General features: G+C 41.4%; 1 protein-coding gene and 1 long non-coding RNA gene across 3 annotated transcripts in view; one reads left to right on the top strand and one right to left on the bottom strand.

Moving 5' to 3' along the window:
• Positions 1–18,643, bottom strand: part of LOC115154871 (high mobility group protein B3-like) — a 31,183-nt gene extending 12,540 nt beyond the window's left edge. Inside the window, exons 1-2 of one of the 2 annotated variants that reach the window (XM_029701542.1) lie at positions 18,617–18,643; positions 1,395–1,597 (exon numbers count right to left, since the gene is read on the bottom strand). In XM_029701542.1, the coding sequence (XP_029557402.1) occupies positions 1,395–1,544 (150 nt within the window). In that variant the 5' untranslated portion in view covers positions 1,545–1,597; positions 18,617–18,643. Of the gene's footprint in view, positions 1–1,394; positions 1,598–6,212; positions 6,273–18,616 lie in introns of those variants that run through there. The other variant, XM_029701543.1, reaches the window with a different exon arrangement.
• LOC115154872 (uncharacterized) lies at positions 10,730–11,224 on the top strand. Its single transcript, XR_003867957.1, has 3 exons — positions 10,730–10,836; positions 10,934–11,007; positions 11,152–11,224. It is a non-coding gene; the product is annotated as an uncharacterized LOC115154872 (long non-coding RNA).
• Positions 18,644–20,261: the final 1,618 nt, after the last annotated feature.

Here is a 20,261-nt window from a genome sequence, read left to right as displayed (position 1 = left end):
TTAACAAAAATGTGGAAAGTCAAGGGGTCTGAATACTTTCCGAATGCACTGTATATACACAAAAGTATGTGGACACCTCTTCAAATTAGTGGATTGGCTATTTCAGCCACAACCGTTGTGGACAGGTGTATAAAAATCGAGCACACAGCCATGCAATCTCCATAGACAAACATTGGCAGTAGAATGTGGCACCATCATAGGATGCCACCTTTCCAACAAGTCAGTTCGTCAAATTTCTGCCCTGCTATAGCTGCCCCGGACAACTGTAAGTACTGTTATTGTGAAGCGAAACAACAACGGCTCATAATGGGACCACCAGGTACTGAAGTGCATAGCGCATAAACAAATTATCTGTCCTTGGTTGCAAAAAACTCACTACAGTGTTCCAAACTGCCTCTGGAAGCAACGTCAGCACAAGAATTGTTAGTTGGGAGCTTCATGGGTTTCCATGGCCCAGCAGCCGCACACAAGCCTAAGATCACCATGTGCAATGCCAAGTGGTGTAAAGCTTGCCACCATTGGACTCTCAGTGGAAACACGTTCTCTGGAGTGATAATCACGCTTCACCATCTGGCAGTCTGACGGACTAATCTGGGTTTGGCGGATGCCAGTAGAATGCTACCTGCCCCAATGCAGTGCCAACTGTAAAGTTTGGTGGAGGAAGAATAATGCTTCGCTGTTTTTCATGGTTCAGGCTAGGCCCCTTAGTTCCAGTGAAGAGAAATCTTAACGCTACAGCATACAATGACATTCTAGATTATTCTGTGCTTCCAACTTTGTGGCAACAGTTTGGGGAAGGCCCTTTCCTATTTCAGCATGACAATGCCGTCGTGCACAAAGTGAGGTCCATACAAAAATGGTTTGTCGAGAGCGGTGTCGAAGAACTTGACTGGCCTGCACAGAGCCCTGACCTCAACCCCATCGAACACCTTTGGGATGAATTGCAACGCCGACTGTGTGCCAGGCCTAATCGCCCAACATCAGTGCCCTACCTCACTAATGCTCGTGGTTGAATGGAAGTAGGTCCCCGAATTAATGTTCCAACATCTAGTGGACAGCCTTCCCAGTAGAGTGGAGGCTGTTATAGCAGCAAAGAGGGGACTAACTCCATATTAATGCCCATGATTTTGGAATGAGATGTTCGACGAGCATTTGGTTTTGGTTTCATTGTGTACATTACCAACCAGAGCTCCCAAATGTCAGTCTCCCCCTTGTGGTGACACTTGGTATAAACACTTCCAATGTAACGTCTGGAGGACGTACAGTATATTCTTAAACATAATATTTAGTTAGAAAAAAATAAGTCGCACATCTCTTAAATAAAATAAAACATAAAATGAACACAACTGTGACCATACATTTGGCGTGCATCACATCGGCCTACGTCTTCTTACCTTCCATCTTCCAGAGCACTTCTTGGAAAACTCTGAAAAGTTCACTGGGATGTCTGGATTTTTCTTTTTGTGTTCTTCTCGGCAGGTTTGAACAAAGTAGGCATAGGCAGACATCTTGCCCTTTGGCTTACGAGCGTCACCCTTGGCCATCCTGAAAAATGGTGGATGTTCTCTTGCACCAGCAGAATATCTTCCACCAGCTCCTACAAGACGGACAGACATTAAAGCTTAATTTAACACTTACTCTGGAGTCGGGATCCTGAGTAACACAGTGTCAGTTGTAACAACTAAATAACTCAAATTAGAAACCACTTTGAAAGCCGGTATTCAATGTGTTAATGTTTGGGTAGTGTTTTTTCTGTAGGATGTTTTGTTTGAATCCGTAAATTATATTTTGTTTTATTGACCCCCCCAAAAACTGAGCCCAAATACCTCATAATTGCAGCTCAATTTTATTTATTTTTTTGACCTGTGGAACAATCTCAATGTATCTAATCATGCAATAATTATCAGTAAGAAGAGGTCTTTTGATTTGTTTAGTTGATTACCGACCAGTAATTGTTGTATTTTCTCACAAGACTCAGATTAGACAAATGTTACAATTTACCTCTTACGTAAAATGTTATGGTATGATATTTAGACCTATTCACAAAATGTCACTTCTTTACATCAAGTTTTCAGTACAACTAAGATGATAATACCTTGGGGGGGAAAAAAATAATAATCTTATCCTGTTGTTTTGGTCAATATGACATGCCTAAAAGATGGTCAATTTAGTGTATTTTCATCCAAATATATCTGTTAATTTTTCAGTTACATCTCATTTTCCAATTGAAGGCTGTTACATTTAACCCTGCTGCTTGATACATTTAACCCCGCCTATGGGGTCAATTGTAGCATTATGACTTCCACCACTTTGGGTTGAATTGTAAACGACTGGTACACTACATGACCAAAAGTATGTGGACACCTGCTCGTCAAACATCTCATTCCAAAACCATGGGCATTAATATGGAGTTGGTCCCCCCCTTTGCTGCTATAACAGCCTCCACTCTTCTGGGAAGGCCTTCCACTAGATGTTGGAACATTGCTGCAGGGACTTGCTTCCATTCAGACACAAGAGCCTTAGTGTGGTCGGGCACTGATCTTGGGCGATTAGGCTTGGCTCGCAGTTGGTGTTCCAATTCATCCCAAAGGTGTTTGACAGGGGTGAGGTCAGGGCTCTGCGCAGGCCAGTCAAGTTCTTCCACACCGATCTCAACAAACCATTTCTGTATGGACCTCACTTTGTGCATGGGTGAAATGACATGCTGAAAAGGGAAATGGCCTTCCCCAAACTGTTGCCACAAAGTTGGAAGCACAGAATCATCTAGAATGTCATTGTATGCAGTAGCGTTAAGATTTCCCTTCACTGGAACTAAGGGGCCTAGCCTGAACCATGAACAATAGTCCCAGACCATTATTCCTCCTCCACCAAACTTTATATTTGGCACTGCACTGGGGCAGGTAGCGTTCTCCTGGCATCCGCCAAACCCAGATTCGTCCATCGGACTGCCAGATGGTGAAGTGTGATAAATCACTCCAGAGTTTCCACTGCTGCAGAGTCCAATGGCGGCGAGCTTTACACCACTCAAGCCGATGCTTGGCATAGCGCATGGTGATCTTAGGCTTGTGTGCGGTTGCACGGCCATGGAAGCCCATTTCATGAAGCTCCCGTAGAACAGTTATTGTGCTGACATTGCTTTCCGAGGCAGTTTGGAACTCGGTAGACATTTTTTACGCCCTATGTGCTTCAGCACTCTGCTGTCACTTTCTGTGAGCTTGTGTGGCCTACCACTTCGCGGTTTAGCGTTGTTGCTCCTAGACGTTTCCATTTCACAATAACAGCACTTAAAGTTGACCGGGGCAGCTCTAGGAGGGCAGAAATTTGACTTACTGACTTGTTGGAAAGTTGGCAGCCTATGACGGTGCCACGTTGAAAATCACTGAGCTCTTCAGTAAGGCCATCCTACTACCAATGTTTGCGCATGGAGATTGCAGGCTGTCTGCTCGAATGTATACACCTGTCAGCAACGGCTGTGGCTGAAATAGCCGAATCCACTAATTGTAAGGGGTTTCCACATACTTGTGTGTGTGCGTGTGCTAGAAACGTAGTTACAGTGTGTTATGGTAGCCAGTGGTTGAAACGGGCAGGAGCTCACCGGAGCCGAGTACCAACACCTCCGATTTTCTACAGCTCGAGTTCCTGCATCTCTTACGGAATATCAGCTCAAAAGTATTGCGGAGTTCGTTCACCTAAATATAAACAGTAGGCCTGCCAGCACTCAAAATTAAGTCAAGCATTGATGATAGCGGAGATATTTTGTTTGTATAAAAATGATCATCAAAATCTACATGTAACTCTAATAATCTTTTCATAAATAAAAGACTGAAAGTGTTACTTTGTTCCCTGGTCTCGCCTATTATTTAGCCGTCGCCTAGCCCAGTTTCGACAAACTTCGTCTTGCAGTATATAACACTTAGCCATCGTGCAACTTAATTACCAACCTGTGTCTGTGCCCGTTTGGCTATGCTTTCCCCACGCCTAAGGGCATATCCGTGATCGGTAGATGGTTCTGATTGGGAAATCCTAGCATCTGAAATCAGGAATTCCTAGTTTCTTGTTCACTATTCGGCGAAGCAAACTGTAATTTCTCCAATCAGAACCATCTACTGACCATGGGCAGATATACCGTGCTACGTGGGAAAAAACATTGCCAGACAGGCCAGTAATTAAGTCGCACGATGGCTACGTGTTATTACACTACTAGACGGAGAACACAATTTCTGTCTAGAAGCTGGGCTAAACTATCACCACCGAGGTAAAGACAGTTTCAAGTTGGATATTCAACGGATATTCGAGCTTTCAAACCTCAATAGCTTTCAAACCACTTGAGCCACAGACTCCAAATAATTGTCATGATGTTGGAAAAATTGTGCACAACATTGCACAGGTCTTATTTTCACGAGTTGGACATTAATTCACTTTCCAAACCTAATAAACATGTGGAAATGTGAGCAGCATTTTGTATTCCTAGTTGAATTAGTTAGGGAGCATAAACAAAAGTACAAACTTTTTTTTACATTCGAATTTCAATAGCTCATTGGTCATGTGACCTACTTGACTCAAACAAGGTCCAGAATGTCCACTGTCTACCCTTCTATATTGCACACCCTTTAGTTTGTCCATTTTCATCACAAGATTTTACACTAATTTTTCAAAATGTAAAATTTCAATAGCTCCTTGGTCATGTGACCTAGTGACTTCAAACAAGGTTCAAAATGTACACTCAGTCGGCCTACACATCGCACACCCTTTAGTTTGTCCATTTTCATCTCACATGATTTCACATTAATTCTTTCAAATTTCCATAGCTCCTTGGTCATGTGACCTAGGGACTTAAAACAAAGTTCATATTGCACACTGACGTTGGTCTACTTTCATATCATGCTATTAGACTTAAATCTGTAAGCTTTGCAGTCCTTCATTTCACATGGGATGTTAAAAGAAAATTTTGACGTTAACAAAATGTTCTAGACTCGCAATAACTATCTTTCACATGGACACTGAAAAGATCTGCAAATGGCTGCATGTGATAAGGTGAAAAAATCATTTTCATAGCATCACTTTCATATACTGTACATTAAGACAAATCCTTCTACGTTGAGTATTAGAACGCAGTTTACACAACCTGATAATGACTTGATATTTGAGTGCATTCACAACAAGCCACCTGCAGACAACTTACAAAATGCAATAGTGCATTTGAGGGTTTGTTTTTCTGATTAAAATAGTTATTTGATGCATGGCCTACTATTTCTAACTGGAAAAATTAATTCCCACGTCTTTTGTGAGTAAAATCCTTTAGGTACATTTTGTGAAGAGGTATGCGGGTTGTGATATGGGTCATTTAATAGTAAAATCATTTAAGGGATCAATACATTTCTATTTTGCTTCCCCAGTATCTGCATGAACCATCAGGCCAAGTGTTTTTGGTTGACCCTGCTGGACAGAAAGAGAAGGAGGAATCGGAACACGCTGCATTCAAATTCAGGTCTTAGTTATTCCATTGTAGTGGATCTAATACATATTAGCCTTTTACATTCATAAGTGTAATCATTTTTCATGACATACTGTGATAAACTCTTGGCTGCTGGCTCTGTCACTTTCAGACACACTTTCAGACAGAGCAGACTGAAAGGGGAAGGGTAGCTCTTGACTTGAACCACAGGGGTTCCCTGTAAAGAGAGAGTAATCCAAAAGTCACAGACACACCCCATGACTTTCAATTGGCACCATTGACCTGTATGTATTCTCTCCTGATTGGCCCTGTGGTGCACAGTCTGACTAAAGTGCCAGAGGTATGAGGAGAGACATCCTCCTTTGCATTTATGGGAACAAATATTTCCTAACACTTTGGATCCTATTCTTGGAAAGTTAGAAGACACAATGCATCAATGCAAAAAAATAAAAAAATACTTATTACCGTCCATGAGTAACCTCAACCTTGTGGGTCTGTGGGTGTTTGGACCAATAAAGTGCCAACACAATTCTACCAGTGACCCTATGAACGGGGACACAGGGCAATAGTTTTTCATCTAAACCAGCCCTTTTTTACTGGAGTACACTAACCCCTAATTGGGGCTCTTTTCTTGACACATAGTAGCAGTTTACCAGATAAGAAGTCAAGAAGAACAAAAAGTAAATTGTTGTAAGGGTGTACAAACAAAATGTTTTTCTACGGTGTGAACAGATGAATACGACCCTTCATTCCCCACCAGGTTATGATGTCATCGCACAGGCCCAGTCCGGCACAGGGAAGACTGCCACGTTCGCCATCTCCATCGTCCAGCCACATTGTCATATCCATTCTGGATTCTGAGTGGAAAAAAATCATAGCTGAAAAATGCCTCTATGTATGTGTATACATTTTCCCCCAAGACAGAACTGCCAAAGGGGGTGGAGTTGCAATCTACTGCAGAGTTCTGTCATGCTATCCAGGTCTGTGCCCAAACAGTTCGAGCTTCTACTTTTAAAAATCCACCTTTACAGAAATAAATCTCTCACTGTTGCCGCTTGTTACAGACCCCCCTCAGTCCCCAGCTGCGCCCTGGACACCATATGTGAATTAATTGCCCCCCATTTATCTTCAGAGTTTGTACGGTTAGGTGACCTAAACTGGGATATGCTTAACACCCCGGCCGTCGTACAATCTAAGCTAGATGCCCTCAATCTCACCCAAATTATCATGGAACCTACCAGGTACAACCCCAAATCCGTAAACTCAGGCACCCTCATGGATATCATCCTGACCAACCTGCCCTCTAAATACACCTCTGCTGTCTTCAACCAGGATCTCAGCGATCACTGCCTCATTGCCTGCGTCCGTAATGGGTCTGCTGTCAAACGACCACCCCTCATCACAGTCAAACGCTCCCTAAAACACTTCAGCGAGCAGGCCTTTCTAATCGACCTGGCCCGGGTATCCTGGAAAGATATTGACCTCATCCCGTCAGTAGAGGATGCCTGGTTATTTTTTTAAAGTGCTTTCCTCATCATCTTAAATAAGCATGCCCCATTCAAAAAATGTTTTAACCAGGAACAGATATAGCCCTTGGTTCACTCCAGACCTGACTGCCCTTGACCAGCACAAAAACATCCTGTGGCGTACTGCATTAGCATCGAATAGCCCCAGCGATATGCAACTTTTCAGGGAAGTTAGGAACTTATCGGCAGACTCAACAGCCTTGGTTTCTCAAATGACTGCCTCGCCTGGTTCACCAACTACTTCTCAGATAGAGTTCAGTGTGTCAAATCGGAGGGCCTGTTGTCCGGACCTCTGGCAGTCTCTATGGGGGTTCCACAGGGTTCAATTCTCAGGTCGACTCTTTTCTCTGTATACAACAATGATGTCGCTCTTGCGGCTGGTGATTCTCTGATCCACTTCTACGCAGACGACACCATTCTGTATACTTCTGGCCCTTCTTTGGACAGTGTTAACTAACCACACAACTCTCCTTCCGTGGCCTCCAACTGCTCTTAAATGCAAGTAAAACTAAATGCATGCTCTTCAACCGATCTCTGCCCGCACCTGCCCCCCCGCCTAGCATCACTACTCTGGACGGTTCTGACTTAGGTATTTGTAGTTGTCCACATATTCTAGGTGTCTGGTTAGACTGTAAACTCTCCTTCCAGACTCACGTTAATAACCTGTTAGGGTATAGGGGGCAGTATTGAGAATTCTTTGAAAAAATATGTGCCCATTTTTAACTGCCTCCTACACCTACCCAGTAACTAGAATATGCATATACTTATTATATATGGATAGAAAACACCCTAAAGTTTCAAAAACTGTTTGAATGGTGTCTGTGAGTATAACAGAACTCATTTGGCAGGCAAAACCCTGAGACAGATTCTGACAGGAAGTGGATACCTGATGTGTTGAATTGACTTTGAGCCTATGCCATTGAAAAACAAAGGGGGTGAGGAATATTCTGGCACTTCCTATTGCTTCCACAAGATGTCCCCAGCCTTTACAAAGTGTTTTGAGTGTTCTACAGTGAGATCTGACCGAATAAGAGCCATGGAACCTGATGGTCCATTAGACACATGGCGCGCGATTTGATGGTGGGTACTCTCATTCCGAAACGTTTTAAAAGAAAACCCAATGGTCCGCCTTGAATTTTATTCATGTTCTGGTTAAAAAAGGCCCTAATGATTTATGCGATACAACGTTTGACATGTTTGAACGAACGGAAATATATTTTTTCCGTTCTTGAAGGGAAGTGAAGTCCGGCTGGCTTAGATCATGCGCTACAACACGGAGGTTTTTCGACATAAATGATGAGCTTTTTTGAACAAAACTACATTCGTTATGGACCTGGGACTCTTTGGAAGTGACATCTGATGAAGAGAATCAAAGGTAATGGATTATTTATATAGTATTTTCGATTTTAGATTCCTCCAACATGGCGGTTAGTCTGTATCGCGATGCGTATTTTTCTGGCGCAGTGCTCAGATTATTGCAAAGTGTGATTTCCCAGTAAAGTTAATTTTAAATCTGACAAGTCCATTGCGTTCAAGAGATGTAAATCTATAATTCTTTGAATGACAATATAATATTTTAGCAATGTTTTCTAATATTAATTAATTATTTTGTTGTCATGACTTGACTGCCGGTATTGGAGGGAAACGATTTCCTGAACATCAACGCCATAGTAAAACACGGTTTTTAGATATAAATATGAACTTGATAGAACTAAAAATGCATGCATTGTCTAACATAATGTCCTAGGAGTGTCATCTGATGGAGATTGTAAAAGGTTAGTGCATAATTTTAGCTGATTGTATGGTTTTGGTGAAGCCTGTCTTTGAATCGACAATGCATTGCACACCGCTATTGTCAATGTACTCTCCTAACATAACCTAACTTTATGCTTTCCCCGTAAAACCTTTTTGAAATCGGTAAACGTGGTTAGATTAAGAAGATGTTTATCTTTCAAAGGCTGTAAGTTAGTTGTATGTTTGAGAAATTTGAATTTGTACATTTATTTGGTTTCAAATTTGCCGCTCTTGAAATGCACCTGCTGTTGATAGGGTGCGCCACGGGGGGCACGCTAACGTCCCAGGTAGCCTCAAGAAGTGCATCTCCAATCCAAAATTAAATCTAGAATCAGCTTCCTATTTCGCAACAAAGCCTCCTTTGCTCATGCTGCCAAACATACCCTCGTAAAACTGACTATCCTACCGATCCATGACTTCGGCGATGTCATTTACAAAATAGCCTCCAACAGTCTGCTCAGCAAATTGGATGCAGTCTATCACAGTGCCATCCGTTTCGTCACCAAAGCCCCATATACTACCCACCACTGCGACCTGTATGCTCTTGTTGGCTGGCCCTCGCTTCATATTCGTCGCCAAACCCACTGGCTCCAGGTCATCTATAAGTCCTTGTTAGGTAAAGCCCCGCCTTATCTCAGCTCACTGGCCACCATAGCAGCACCCACCCATAGCACACGCTCCAGCAGGTATATTTCACTGGTCACCCCCAAAGCCAATTCCTCCTTTGGCCGCCTTTCCTTCCAGTTCTCTGCTGCCAATGACTGGAACGAATTGCAAAAATCACTGAAGCTGGAGACTCATATCTCCCTCACCATCAGCTATCAGAGCAGCTTACAGATCATTGCCCATCTGTAAATAGCCCATCCAACTACCTCATCCCCATATTTTTTTTCTTCTTTTTTTCTTCTCCTTTGTACCCAGTTTCTCTACTTGCACATTAATCTTCTGCACATCTATCACTCCAGTGTTTATTTGCGAAATTGTAATTATTTCGCCACTACGGCCTATTTATTGCCTTACCTCCCTAATCTTACTTCATTTGCACACACTGTGTATATATACACACTTTTCTATTGTGTTATTGACTGTACGTTTGTTTATTCCATGTGTAACTCTGTGTTGTTGTTTGTGTCACACTGCTTTGCTTTATCTTGGCCAGGTCGCAGTTGTTAATGAGAACTTGTTCTCAACTGGCTTACCTGGTTGAATAAAGGTGAAAAATATATCTATTTTTAAATACTGTATTTGGGAATGTCTTATGTCCGTCCTACATGTAGTGTTGGTACATGGAATATTCCTCAACTGCATATATCATAATACTTCTATTTATGTTCAACAACTGACATGTTCAGATATTATTTTGACAAACACACTTTGGTGCTTACAATTCATTCTCTATTGTCATAGATTTGGTGGGCACTGTCATCTGTGATCTTTGTGATATGACTTTCTTTAAGCACGTACTGACGAAACTGTCACTTCATATTTTTTTTCTTAGTCTACAAACGCTCTACATTTATTCACTCTGTGATAGGGTTGGATCCTATATGCTACTTTTAGTATTGTCCTGTAAGTGGTTCAGTGCCTATAATTTAGGCTGTGTGTAGAATAAGATAAAGGAAATTACCTCTACTACTAGATTATAGGGATAAGGAAAACAGCATACAAATTTGGCTTGTGTATTCATTTTCCTATAACTAATCAGAATGACATTATGTTTACATAAAAAAGAGAATACTTCAAAATGAGAAGATCCTGCCATGGAAAAGACGACTGGGCAGACATAAAGTGGAAAGGAGGGGAAATAACTCCCACCATGCAGCAGGACACCTTCAGCTGCGGGGTCTTTGTAATGCAGGTTTGATTGTTATATTTTCAATATTGAATGGTTAGCTGTTGTGACAATTAGGTCAAAAACTCCATTTTATTTTTTGGTGAGGATGGCCAAGGAAGTTGCACAGAACTTCCCCAACATCCCCTCCCAATTTGATATAGAACCTTCACAAGAACACATGGAGCAACTGCGAAAAGAAATGGCTGAGGATATAATAAAAATGTCTGGTATGTAATGACATTTAATTCAAAGTAAATGTAAATTCTTTATTTTTATGTAGTTGTGTGGGACAGCCATATGCTCAGTTCAAGCCTATGATTTCAGAGTTCAACAAAGCCAACAACTGCTTCATGTGTGCCACTGATAAAGAACCTGGATGTGGCCCAAAGACTGACTGGGTTAGTAAATGTATTTAACATGTTTATAATCTTTTGACAACAGTGACGGCATGTAAGACAATTTATGATATAACACAATGGATGGCTAATTCGTCATACTGCATTGATATTATTTATAACGTATTACGCTTTGTTTTGTTTTAGATTGAATGTTTTGCATGCCAACGGTGGTCCCTTGTGCTGTAACTAGGAATGATCATCTACAAGACCCTGCTAGGTAAAGTCCCTCCTTATCTCAGCTCGCTGGTCACTATAGCAGCACCCACCTGTAGCACGCGCTCCAGCAGGTATATCTCACTGGTCACCCCCAAAGCCAATTCCTCCTTCGGCCGCCTCTCCTTCCAGTTCTCTGCTGCTAATGACTGGAACGAACTACAAAAATCTCTGACACTTGAAACACTTATCTCCCCCACTAGCTTTAAGCACCAGCTGTCAGAGCAGCTCACAGATCACTGCACCTGTACATAGCCCATCTATAATTTAGCACAAACTACTACCTCTTCCCCTACTGTATTTATTTATTTAGCTCCTTTGCACCCCATTATTTCTACTTTGCACTTTCTTCCACTACAAATCTACCATTCCAGTGTTTTACTTGCTATATTGTATGTACTTCGCCACCATGGCCTTTTTTGCCTTTACCTCCCATCTCACCTCATTTGCTCACATTGTATATAGACTTAATTTTCTATTGTATTATTGACTGTATGTTTGTTTTACTCCATGTGTAACTCTGTGTTGTTGTATGTGTCAAACTGATATTATCTCTCTCTCTCTCTCTCTCCAATTAAATATTGTGGAAAGATAAAAAAGACTTGGAAAATAAGTACTTAGAACTACCAATAATTAGATAAATATTAAAGAAAAAGGGTAAACACTGGACTGAACCCCCTAATTGTCAAACTAATATTAATGTACAACAATATAGAAGAGACATAAGAGGTTATGCAATATGGGTGTATATCCACTGCACGCTTCTTAGGCGTGTAATTGACATGACCAAGGAGCTATTGAAATTTAAAACTATGAAAAATGTACGTTACACTGCATGATTTTACAGTACACAAACAAGAGTGTGCAATATAGAAGGGTACATTCTGCACCATGTTTGAAGTCACATGACCATGTTTGAAGTCACATGACCAAGGAAATATTAATGTAAAATCTTGTGAGATGAATATGGACAAACTAAAGGGTGTGCAATATAGAAGGGTAGTCAGTGGACATTCTGAACCTTGTTTGAGTCCAGTAGGTCATATGACCAATGGCCTATTGAAATTCAAAAATGTAAATAACTCATTTAAAATAGTGCAAGATGTAAATCGACAGAAAATAAATGTGTGCAAAGTGTGTCTATGCCATCAGGTTAGCTAGAACCAGCTTTGAAAGTTTTAGGAGTAATGGTTAAATAGCTATTGAAAATTGAAACATTTGATTTGTCACTATGTTGACAGTCCCTAACTACTGTTGGTGGATGTATGGAAAACTACAGACAAATATCCAACCTGAAACTATCTTTACCTCGGTACCATCACCATGATACTTCTGTGATGGGAAATAATTGACAGCTTATACTGAAAAGTATTTAGAGACAAGATGTCTAGATGTTCTCATAATATAAGTCTAGTGCGATGACGGTGTCATGGAATGTACCTTGAAATATAGTTTCATCCGGTTATTATTCCTTTCATCATATTTTGTCGGTGAGCCCTTGATCATGACTCTCGGTTCCATTACATTACACATAAGACGAACGTGTCTTTTGTACAGGGGGAGTTTCGTTAAGAGTCCTGACGCTCGGTCTGAACATTAACATCAGCAAGAAATCATTTTAAAACGAACAAAAAGGTTAAATTGATACACACCTTTATAGGGTTCCCACAGGGCCATACTGTAACTCCATGTTACATTGTTTGCTTAAGGAAATTCAGATGGAAGACAGAGGAGACCACCTGTGCTAATTGTGCTCCGAACACCTGTGTGTAGGCACAACTCAGGAAGTGTAGTTTCGTAAGATGGAGGCACCAATAGCTGTATGGATATGTGCAAAATGGCTACATTAATTGTATCTTTTTTATTTGAAGGATTCTTTGACACTGATGAAAGATGAGGGCCATATGTTTCGAAAGCCGTATCGCAAGTGATCATTGGCATTTCTTAACATTAAAACAGAGTCAGGATTGTAGTTCACAAGTCAGTGGTGGGCAAAGCTAACTGCTGAAAACTGTTTGGATAAAGCAGGAGACCCCCTAGAGTTTGAGAGCTAGGTGAGCCCACTCTGACCCACAGAGTTAAAAAGTACGGTGCATTCGGAAAGTATTCAGACCCCTTGACTTTTTCCACATTGTTAAGTTACAGCCTTATTCTAATATGTATTAAATAAAATGGTTTTCCCCTCAATCTACACACAATACCCCATAATGACAAAGCGCATTACAGTATTCAGACCTTTCGCTATGGAGACTCAAAATTGAGCTCAGATGCACCCTGTTTCCATTGATCATCCTTGAGATGTTGCTACAACTTGTTTGGAGTCCACCTGTGGTAAATTCAATTGATTGGACATGATTTGGAAAGGCACACACCTGTCTATAAAAAGGTCCCACAGTTGACAGTGCACGTCAGAGAGTCCTAGAAGGGGAGGAGGAAATGGCGTCCGTGCTTGAATCTGAAAGCGCGGCAAGTGAAGTGTGTGATAATGAATGGAAAATTGTGAAATCAAAGAATGGAACAAAACAAGCAAAAGTTGTAGTAGAAGACAAGGACCGGTCCAATAATGCATTTCCTATTGGACGAGGAGATTCATTTGGGAAATCCATTTGTAATCGAGGACTGTGAAGAAAGCAGTGGGAAAGGCAGATTCAATCAAGGTGACTAGAAGTGGCCTTGTTTTGGTTAATTGTGTCGATGAAGAGCAGAAGAAGCGTAAACTGGATCTGGAAAAATTGTCCACGTCAGAAGTAACATGTATTGATCTTCGGAGCAGGGCATCTGCCAAAGGAGTTATAGCTAGAGTCTCATTGGATATAGACGAGTACCTTAGTCAGAAAATCCCAGGAGTTGTCAGTGCATGTCGCCTGGCCCATATGGTAAAAGGAAGGAAGGAGAAAAGCCTGTCGATAGTATTGTTGTTGGAGGAGACTACCTGAATGTGAAGTTTGGATATGTGAGGTATGCTGTGAGAGCATGTGTCCAAACCATTATAGTATGGAAATTGTAAAGGATATGGTCACGTGTCAAATGTTTTCAGATGGGAAAAGTATGATATTGAAGAATCTGTGAATGGAAAATGTTGCAACAGTGGTGGGGATCATACTCCAGACTTCCTAGAGTGCCCTGTTAGGGTGAAAGAAGTCGAGGTGTCAAGGATCAGGGCTGTGCAGCGGGTCTCCTATGTGGAGGCGGTGAAGAGAGTGAAAGGGGCAAGAGGCAACAGTGTTGAAGATATGGCGGTGGACGCATTGCAACCAGTTGCTAGTGTTAAGTCAATCAGGTTATCTGGATACACTCATTGTGAAGATGGATTGTGGCATTTACAGCCACAGTGATTAAATCGTACAGTACAAAGTCTAAGAAGTCCAAGAAGCTGGATATCATATTTACAGCCGGGAAGTTTTTGGGGCTCCAAGACTTCACAGCAGAAGCACTACAAGGGCTATTGTTGCTAGGAAATGTCCAGCCATCACAGGAGGCTTCTGAGGCGGTGTTGGGACCTGATTAGAATTAGTTGTTTTTTTTGTAGTATACATACAGTTGAAATCGGAAGTTTACATACACTTAGGTTGGAGTCATTAAAAATCATTTTTCAACCACTCCACAAATTTCTTGTTAACAAACTACGATTTTGGCAAGTCGGTTAGGACATCTACTTTGTGCATGACACAAGTAATTTTTCCAACAATTGTTTACAGAGACCCAGTGGGTCAGAAGTTTACATACACTAAATTGACTGTGCCTTTAAACAGCTTGGGGGAAGAAAAAAAATCAGAAAATGATGTCATGGCTTTAGAAGCTTCTTATAGGCTAATTGACATCATTTGAGTCAATTGGATGTGCACCTGTGGATGTACTTCAAGGCATACCTTCAAACTCAGTGCCTATTTGCTTGACATCATGGGAAAATCAAAAGAAATCAGCCAAGACCTCAGAAAAAAAATTGGAGACCTCCACAAGTCTGGTATGACGACCGCTTTCTGAGCAGTCGTCATACCGCTCAGAAAGGAGACGCGTTCTGTCTCCTAGAGATGACCGTACTTTGGTGCGAAAGTGCAAATCAATCCCGCAACAACAGCAAAGGACCTTGTAAAGATGGTGAAGGAAACCGGTACAAAAGTATCTATATCCACAGTAAAACGAGTCCTATATCGACATAACCTGAAAGGCCGCTCAGCAAGGAAGAAGCCACTGCTCCAAAACCGGCATAAAAAAAGCCTGACTATGGTTTGCAACTGCACATGGGGACAACGATCGTACTTTTTGGAGAAATGTCCTCTGGTCTGATGAAACAAAATTATAACTGTTTGGCCATAATGACCGTCGTTATGTTTGGAGGAAAAAGGGGGAGGCTTGCAAGCCGAAGAACACCATCCCAACCGTGAAGCACGGGGCTGGCAGCATCATGTTGTGGGGGTGCTTTGCTGCAGGATGGACTGGTGCACTTCACAAAATAGATGGCATCATGAGAACGGAAAATAATGTGGATATATTGAAGCAACATCTCAAGACATCGGTCAGGAAGTTTAAAGCTTGGTCGCAAATGGGTCTTCCAAATGAACAATGACCCCAAGCATACTTCCAAAGTTGTGGAAAAATGGCTTAAGGACAACAAAGTCAAGGTATTGGAGTGGCCATCACAAAGCCCTGACTTCAATCCTATAAAAAATGTGTGGGCAGAACTGAAGAAGCGAGCAAGGAGGCCTACAAACCTAACTCAGTTACACCAGCTCTGTCAGGAGGAATGGGCCAAAATGTACCCAACTTATTGTGGGAAGCTTGTAGAAGGCTACCTGAAATGTTTGACCCAAATTAAACAATTTAAAGGCAACGCTACCAAATACTAATTGAGTGCATGTAAATTTCTGACCCACTGGGAATGTGATGAAAGAAATAATTCTCGCTAGTATTATTCTGACATTTCACATTCTTAAAATAAAAGTGGTGATCCTAACTGACCTAAGACAGGGATTTTTTTACTAGGATTAAATGTCAGGGACTGTGAAAACTGAGTTTAAATGTATTTGGGTAAGGTGTATGTAAACCTCTGACTTCAACTGTACATACATACACTACAAAAAAAAGAAAAGCAAAAAGCAAAACATAAGGGTTAAAAAAAAATATATATTTTTTTTAACCCCAATGTTTTGCTTTTTGGGATCCTTATTAGCCATCCGCAACAGTAGGTGGCGGAATGTATATCTAATTGTTACATTATACTGAAGAAGAAGTCAGAGCAAAAACCAAGCCAGCGGGTCGAAGGAATTGTCCGGAGAGCTCCGAGATAGGATTTTGTCGAGGCACAGATCTGGGGAAGAGTACCAAAAAATGGCTGCAGCAGTGAAGGTCCCCAAGAACACGGTGACCAACATTATTAAATGGAACAAGTTTGGAACCACCAAGACTTTTCCTAGAGCTCGCTACCAGGCCAAACTGAGCAAATCGGGGGAGAAGGGCCTTGGTAAGAGAGGTGACCAAGAAGCTGATGGTTACTCTGACAGAGCTCCTCTGTGGAGATGGGAGAACCTTCCAGAAGGACAACCATTTCTGCAGTACTCCATCAAATCAGGCCTTTATAGTAGAGTGGCCAGACAGAAGCCACTCCTCAGTAAAAAGCCCATGACAGCTGCTTGGAGACTAGTCAACATCGAGGGAAAGATGAACGAAGCAAAGTATAGTGAAAGCCTTGATGAAAACCTGCTCCAGAGCACTCAGGACCTCAGACTGGGGCAAAGGTTCTTCTTCCAACAGGACAACAACCCTAAGCACACAACCAAGACAACACAGGAGTGGCTTCGGGACAAATCTCTGAATATCCTTGTGTGGCCCAGTCAGAGCCCGGACTTGAACCGGATCAAACATCTCTGGAGAGACCTGAAAATAGCTGTGCAATGACACTCCCCATCCAACCTGACAGAGTTTGAGAAGATCTGTAGAGAAGAATGGGAGAAACTCCCCAAATACAGGTGTACCAAGTTAGTGACATCATACTCCAGGCTTTAAATCAGTGCCAAAGGTGCTTCAACAAAGTACTTAATAAAGGGTATGAATACTTATTTAAATGTGATAGTGAAGTTTTTTTTAAACATTTAATTTGCACACAAAAATATGTTTTTTGCTTTGTCATAATGGGGTATTTTGTGTAGCCTGATGAGGGGAAAAAACTATTGAATCCGTTTTAGAATAAGGCTGTAATGTAACAAAATGTGTAAAATCAAGGGGTCTGAATACTTTCCAAATGCACTGTATCAGATTTTTAGATAACTTTAGGTAGTATAGCTTTCTAAATTAATTAGAGACATTTAGTCACATGATCTACCACCAAAACACAAAAATTAATTTGAATAATATATTTCTAGGTGAGTGTTGGTGATGCAACTCATTATAGTCCTACTTGCGGATTGAAGAGAATTCCACACCAGGAATTATTCACCTTCCATTTTGGGAATTGTATTCTCATGACAGAAACTGTCCTTTAATTTTAACAGCTTTTTGAGTTTTGTGTTTTTTCCCCGTCACAAATAGATCCATTAGGCATATTTTAACACAAAATTCTAAAGGCGCGCTTGTATGGGGACTAGGCTATTTGATGCCGTGTGAAGAAGGGTGGATCTGCTATAGGAGTCCATTGAATAAAATGGCCTCTGTTCCACTGCTAGGGAAAGGTTTAGTAACAAAGCCACACAGCCTCGGATTACAAATGTCACGGGAGCAATGTCAATGCATTCATTACCTACGTTCTGATCTCAAACGTTTGATATTATCTGAAAAAAATATATTTTTATTCCTACATGTAGCCTATCTATAGGCCTACACTTCATTTCCAAAAGCGGACATTACATCAGTTTGTCAAAGTTCTCCAAGCACCGCCCGGCGTCCAGCGGAGCTGTCAGTAACAAAAGGCTGTACAAGCCAGCCATGACTGGTATATCGATGGTAGCACCGAGTCAAACACTGCAAACTCAAACCGAAACGCAAAATATTTTTTTTATTAATGTATCGAGGGAACTAAAGTGCAACTGAGATTAAAACGAAATGGTGTCGTTTCATGAGATTGTCAGACTTTAAAAACATTTGATGGCTGATTGTGGTCTTTCTTAATGGCTTAAATAGCCACCCATTTTAATGCATTAAATATCCAACAATTAACAGTCTAAAAATCAATCATATTTAATGGAACAAATTACAATGCTTTTCAACATACAAATATCCCGATAATCTACCACCCCCCCCCAAAAAACAGAAATTAGGCCACTAGCTAATTAATTCAACTATTTATGAATAGAACATATGAACACATTGTAAAGAATGAGAAACATTATCCAAACATGCATTTCTTACAGGCTGCCAATATATTACAAACAATTGCTTTCAATAGGACCTGTGGTCTGCCTACCTGTGTTGCTTGTTATAGCGCAGTCAGTCACACGATCCCACGTCGGTTCGCTTCGGCTTTAACAGCGGAGTACACAGCCTCGCGCTAGCTCACTGCGAGACCGGTCTGATTGGATAGTCGATTTGAAATAACCTCTAGTATGGATTGGTTTAATTCATATCAACTTGGAGAGCACATACAGCAGGCTATTTATACTGTATAAAGCTGACATTCCAACTTCAATTGGACCAACACGCAAAGCGTCATGCCAATACCATGCGTTTGTTACAATGTCAAGCATATTTTCTTCGGTAATCGAATACTCTTCACAAATGGGTATATTAACGTCATGTGCAAAAATGTAGCCTGTCGACATTTTGTATGTGGTCAATTAAATACGCAATATGACGTTTATTTAATTAGCCTAATTGAAAACTACCACACACTTTAGGCGTATATCATGAAGGGAAAAGTAGGAAGAGAAAATGATGAGGCTGGAACATTCTGTTGGTGACTTGTTTTGAATAGCAGGCAAATGATTGCTTTGCAATGGTTAGTTAGCCACCGTCACTGATTCCTTCCAAACCACTCTTTGTTGAATGTGCGATTTCCAACTTGTGTAACGTTTATGTCCAATGGCCAATGAGCACCGATATGTTTTATCTATAATTTCTCATTATTTCTCTTCATATGACAAGGATTAAAAAGGATTTGCCAGTAGATTGTCAACTTGATTCATGATTATGACTGCTAGCTAAGATTTTGAAAGTATGATGTTGACATGATCAGTCCAATCAAAGCTACTGTACATATAACATGATTTGATGTCATCTTATCTGTGGCTAATGACCTTGAGCCTTCTTGGATGGGCACTTCTAATGTAACTCTATGGCAGCACCCAAGGGGCTAGAATTTTCTAGCTCTACCCTTAGACTTGGCGGTGACGTAGAGTCCCCATGAGTGACAGAACACTGAGCCAATCATGGCGCAACACTCCATATTTCCTGCTGGCGTGCCCCACCACCACAGAAAGCACTGAGCTAGGCTGAAATACCTGCATTTTGGAGCTGCCTTACTCAAGAAAACAAAAGAGACCATGTTTGTATGCGGCTTTATTAACTCAATTATATATATTAGTTTGGAAACTGATTTGTGACTTGTATTAAATGCCAAAACAACACGCAAAACAAGCAAGCCCCCCCACCTGCACTGAATGACGGGTCGTCACGGATCCTTCCGCTCGGCAGGATACATTCTCGAGTAAGAATTGCAGATTAGTCCCTTGTACCGGGTAGTGCTGCAACTGACCCCTTTAAATAGCTGCCGCTGCACTACTCCCACCTCTTCCTTTTCTCGGCTCATTCCAGAGAGGATTTGCTTGGTAAGCACTCTAACAGAGTGTATAAACAAAGAAGTATGCCCACAGCTATTCAATAGTTTAGAGCAGCTAGCTAGCCTCTCCACCTGGGTGCTCTGCTGTCCCCCCACTCGGTTTGGCTTGTGCCATCTCAATTGGGTTTTGTCCTTCTATTTAATTACTTGTGACAGTGTACCAACCAGGGCGATACTCGGTTTGGTCGACCAGTATTGTGGCGCTGAGGGTTTGTCCTAGTTGTCTGTGTCTTGTCTGTCCACCGGAACCCTCCCGGTTAACCTTCGGCCTCGG

Source organism: Salmo trutta, chromosome 19 (genome assembly GCF_901001165.1).
Source record: "Salmo trutta chromosome 19, fSalTru1.1, whole genome shotgun sequence".
NCBI lineage: Eukaryota > Metazoa > Chordata > Actinopteri > Salmoniformes > Salmonidae > Salmo > Salmo trutta.
Note: the sequence above shows the minus strand (reverse complement) of the source record. Positions and strands in the feature narration are given on the sequence as shown.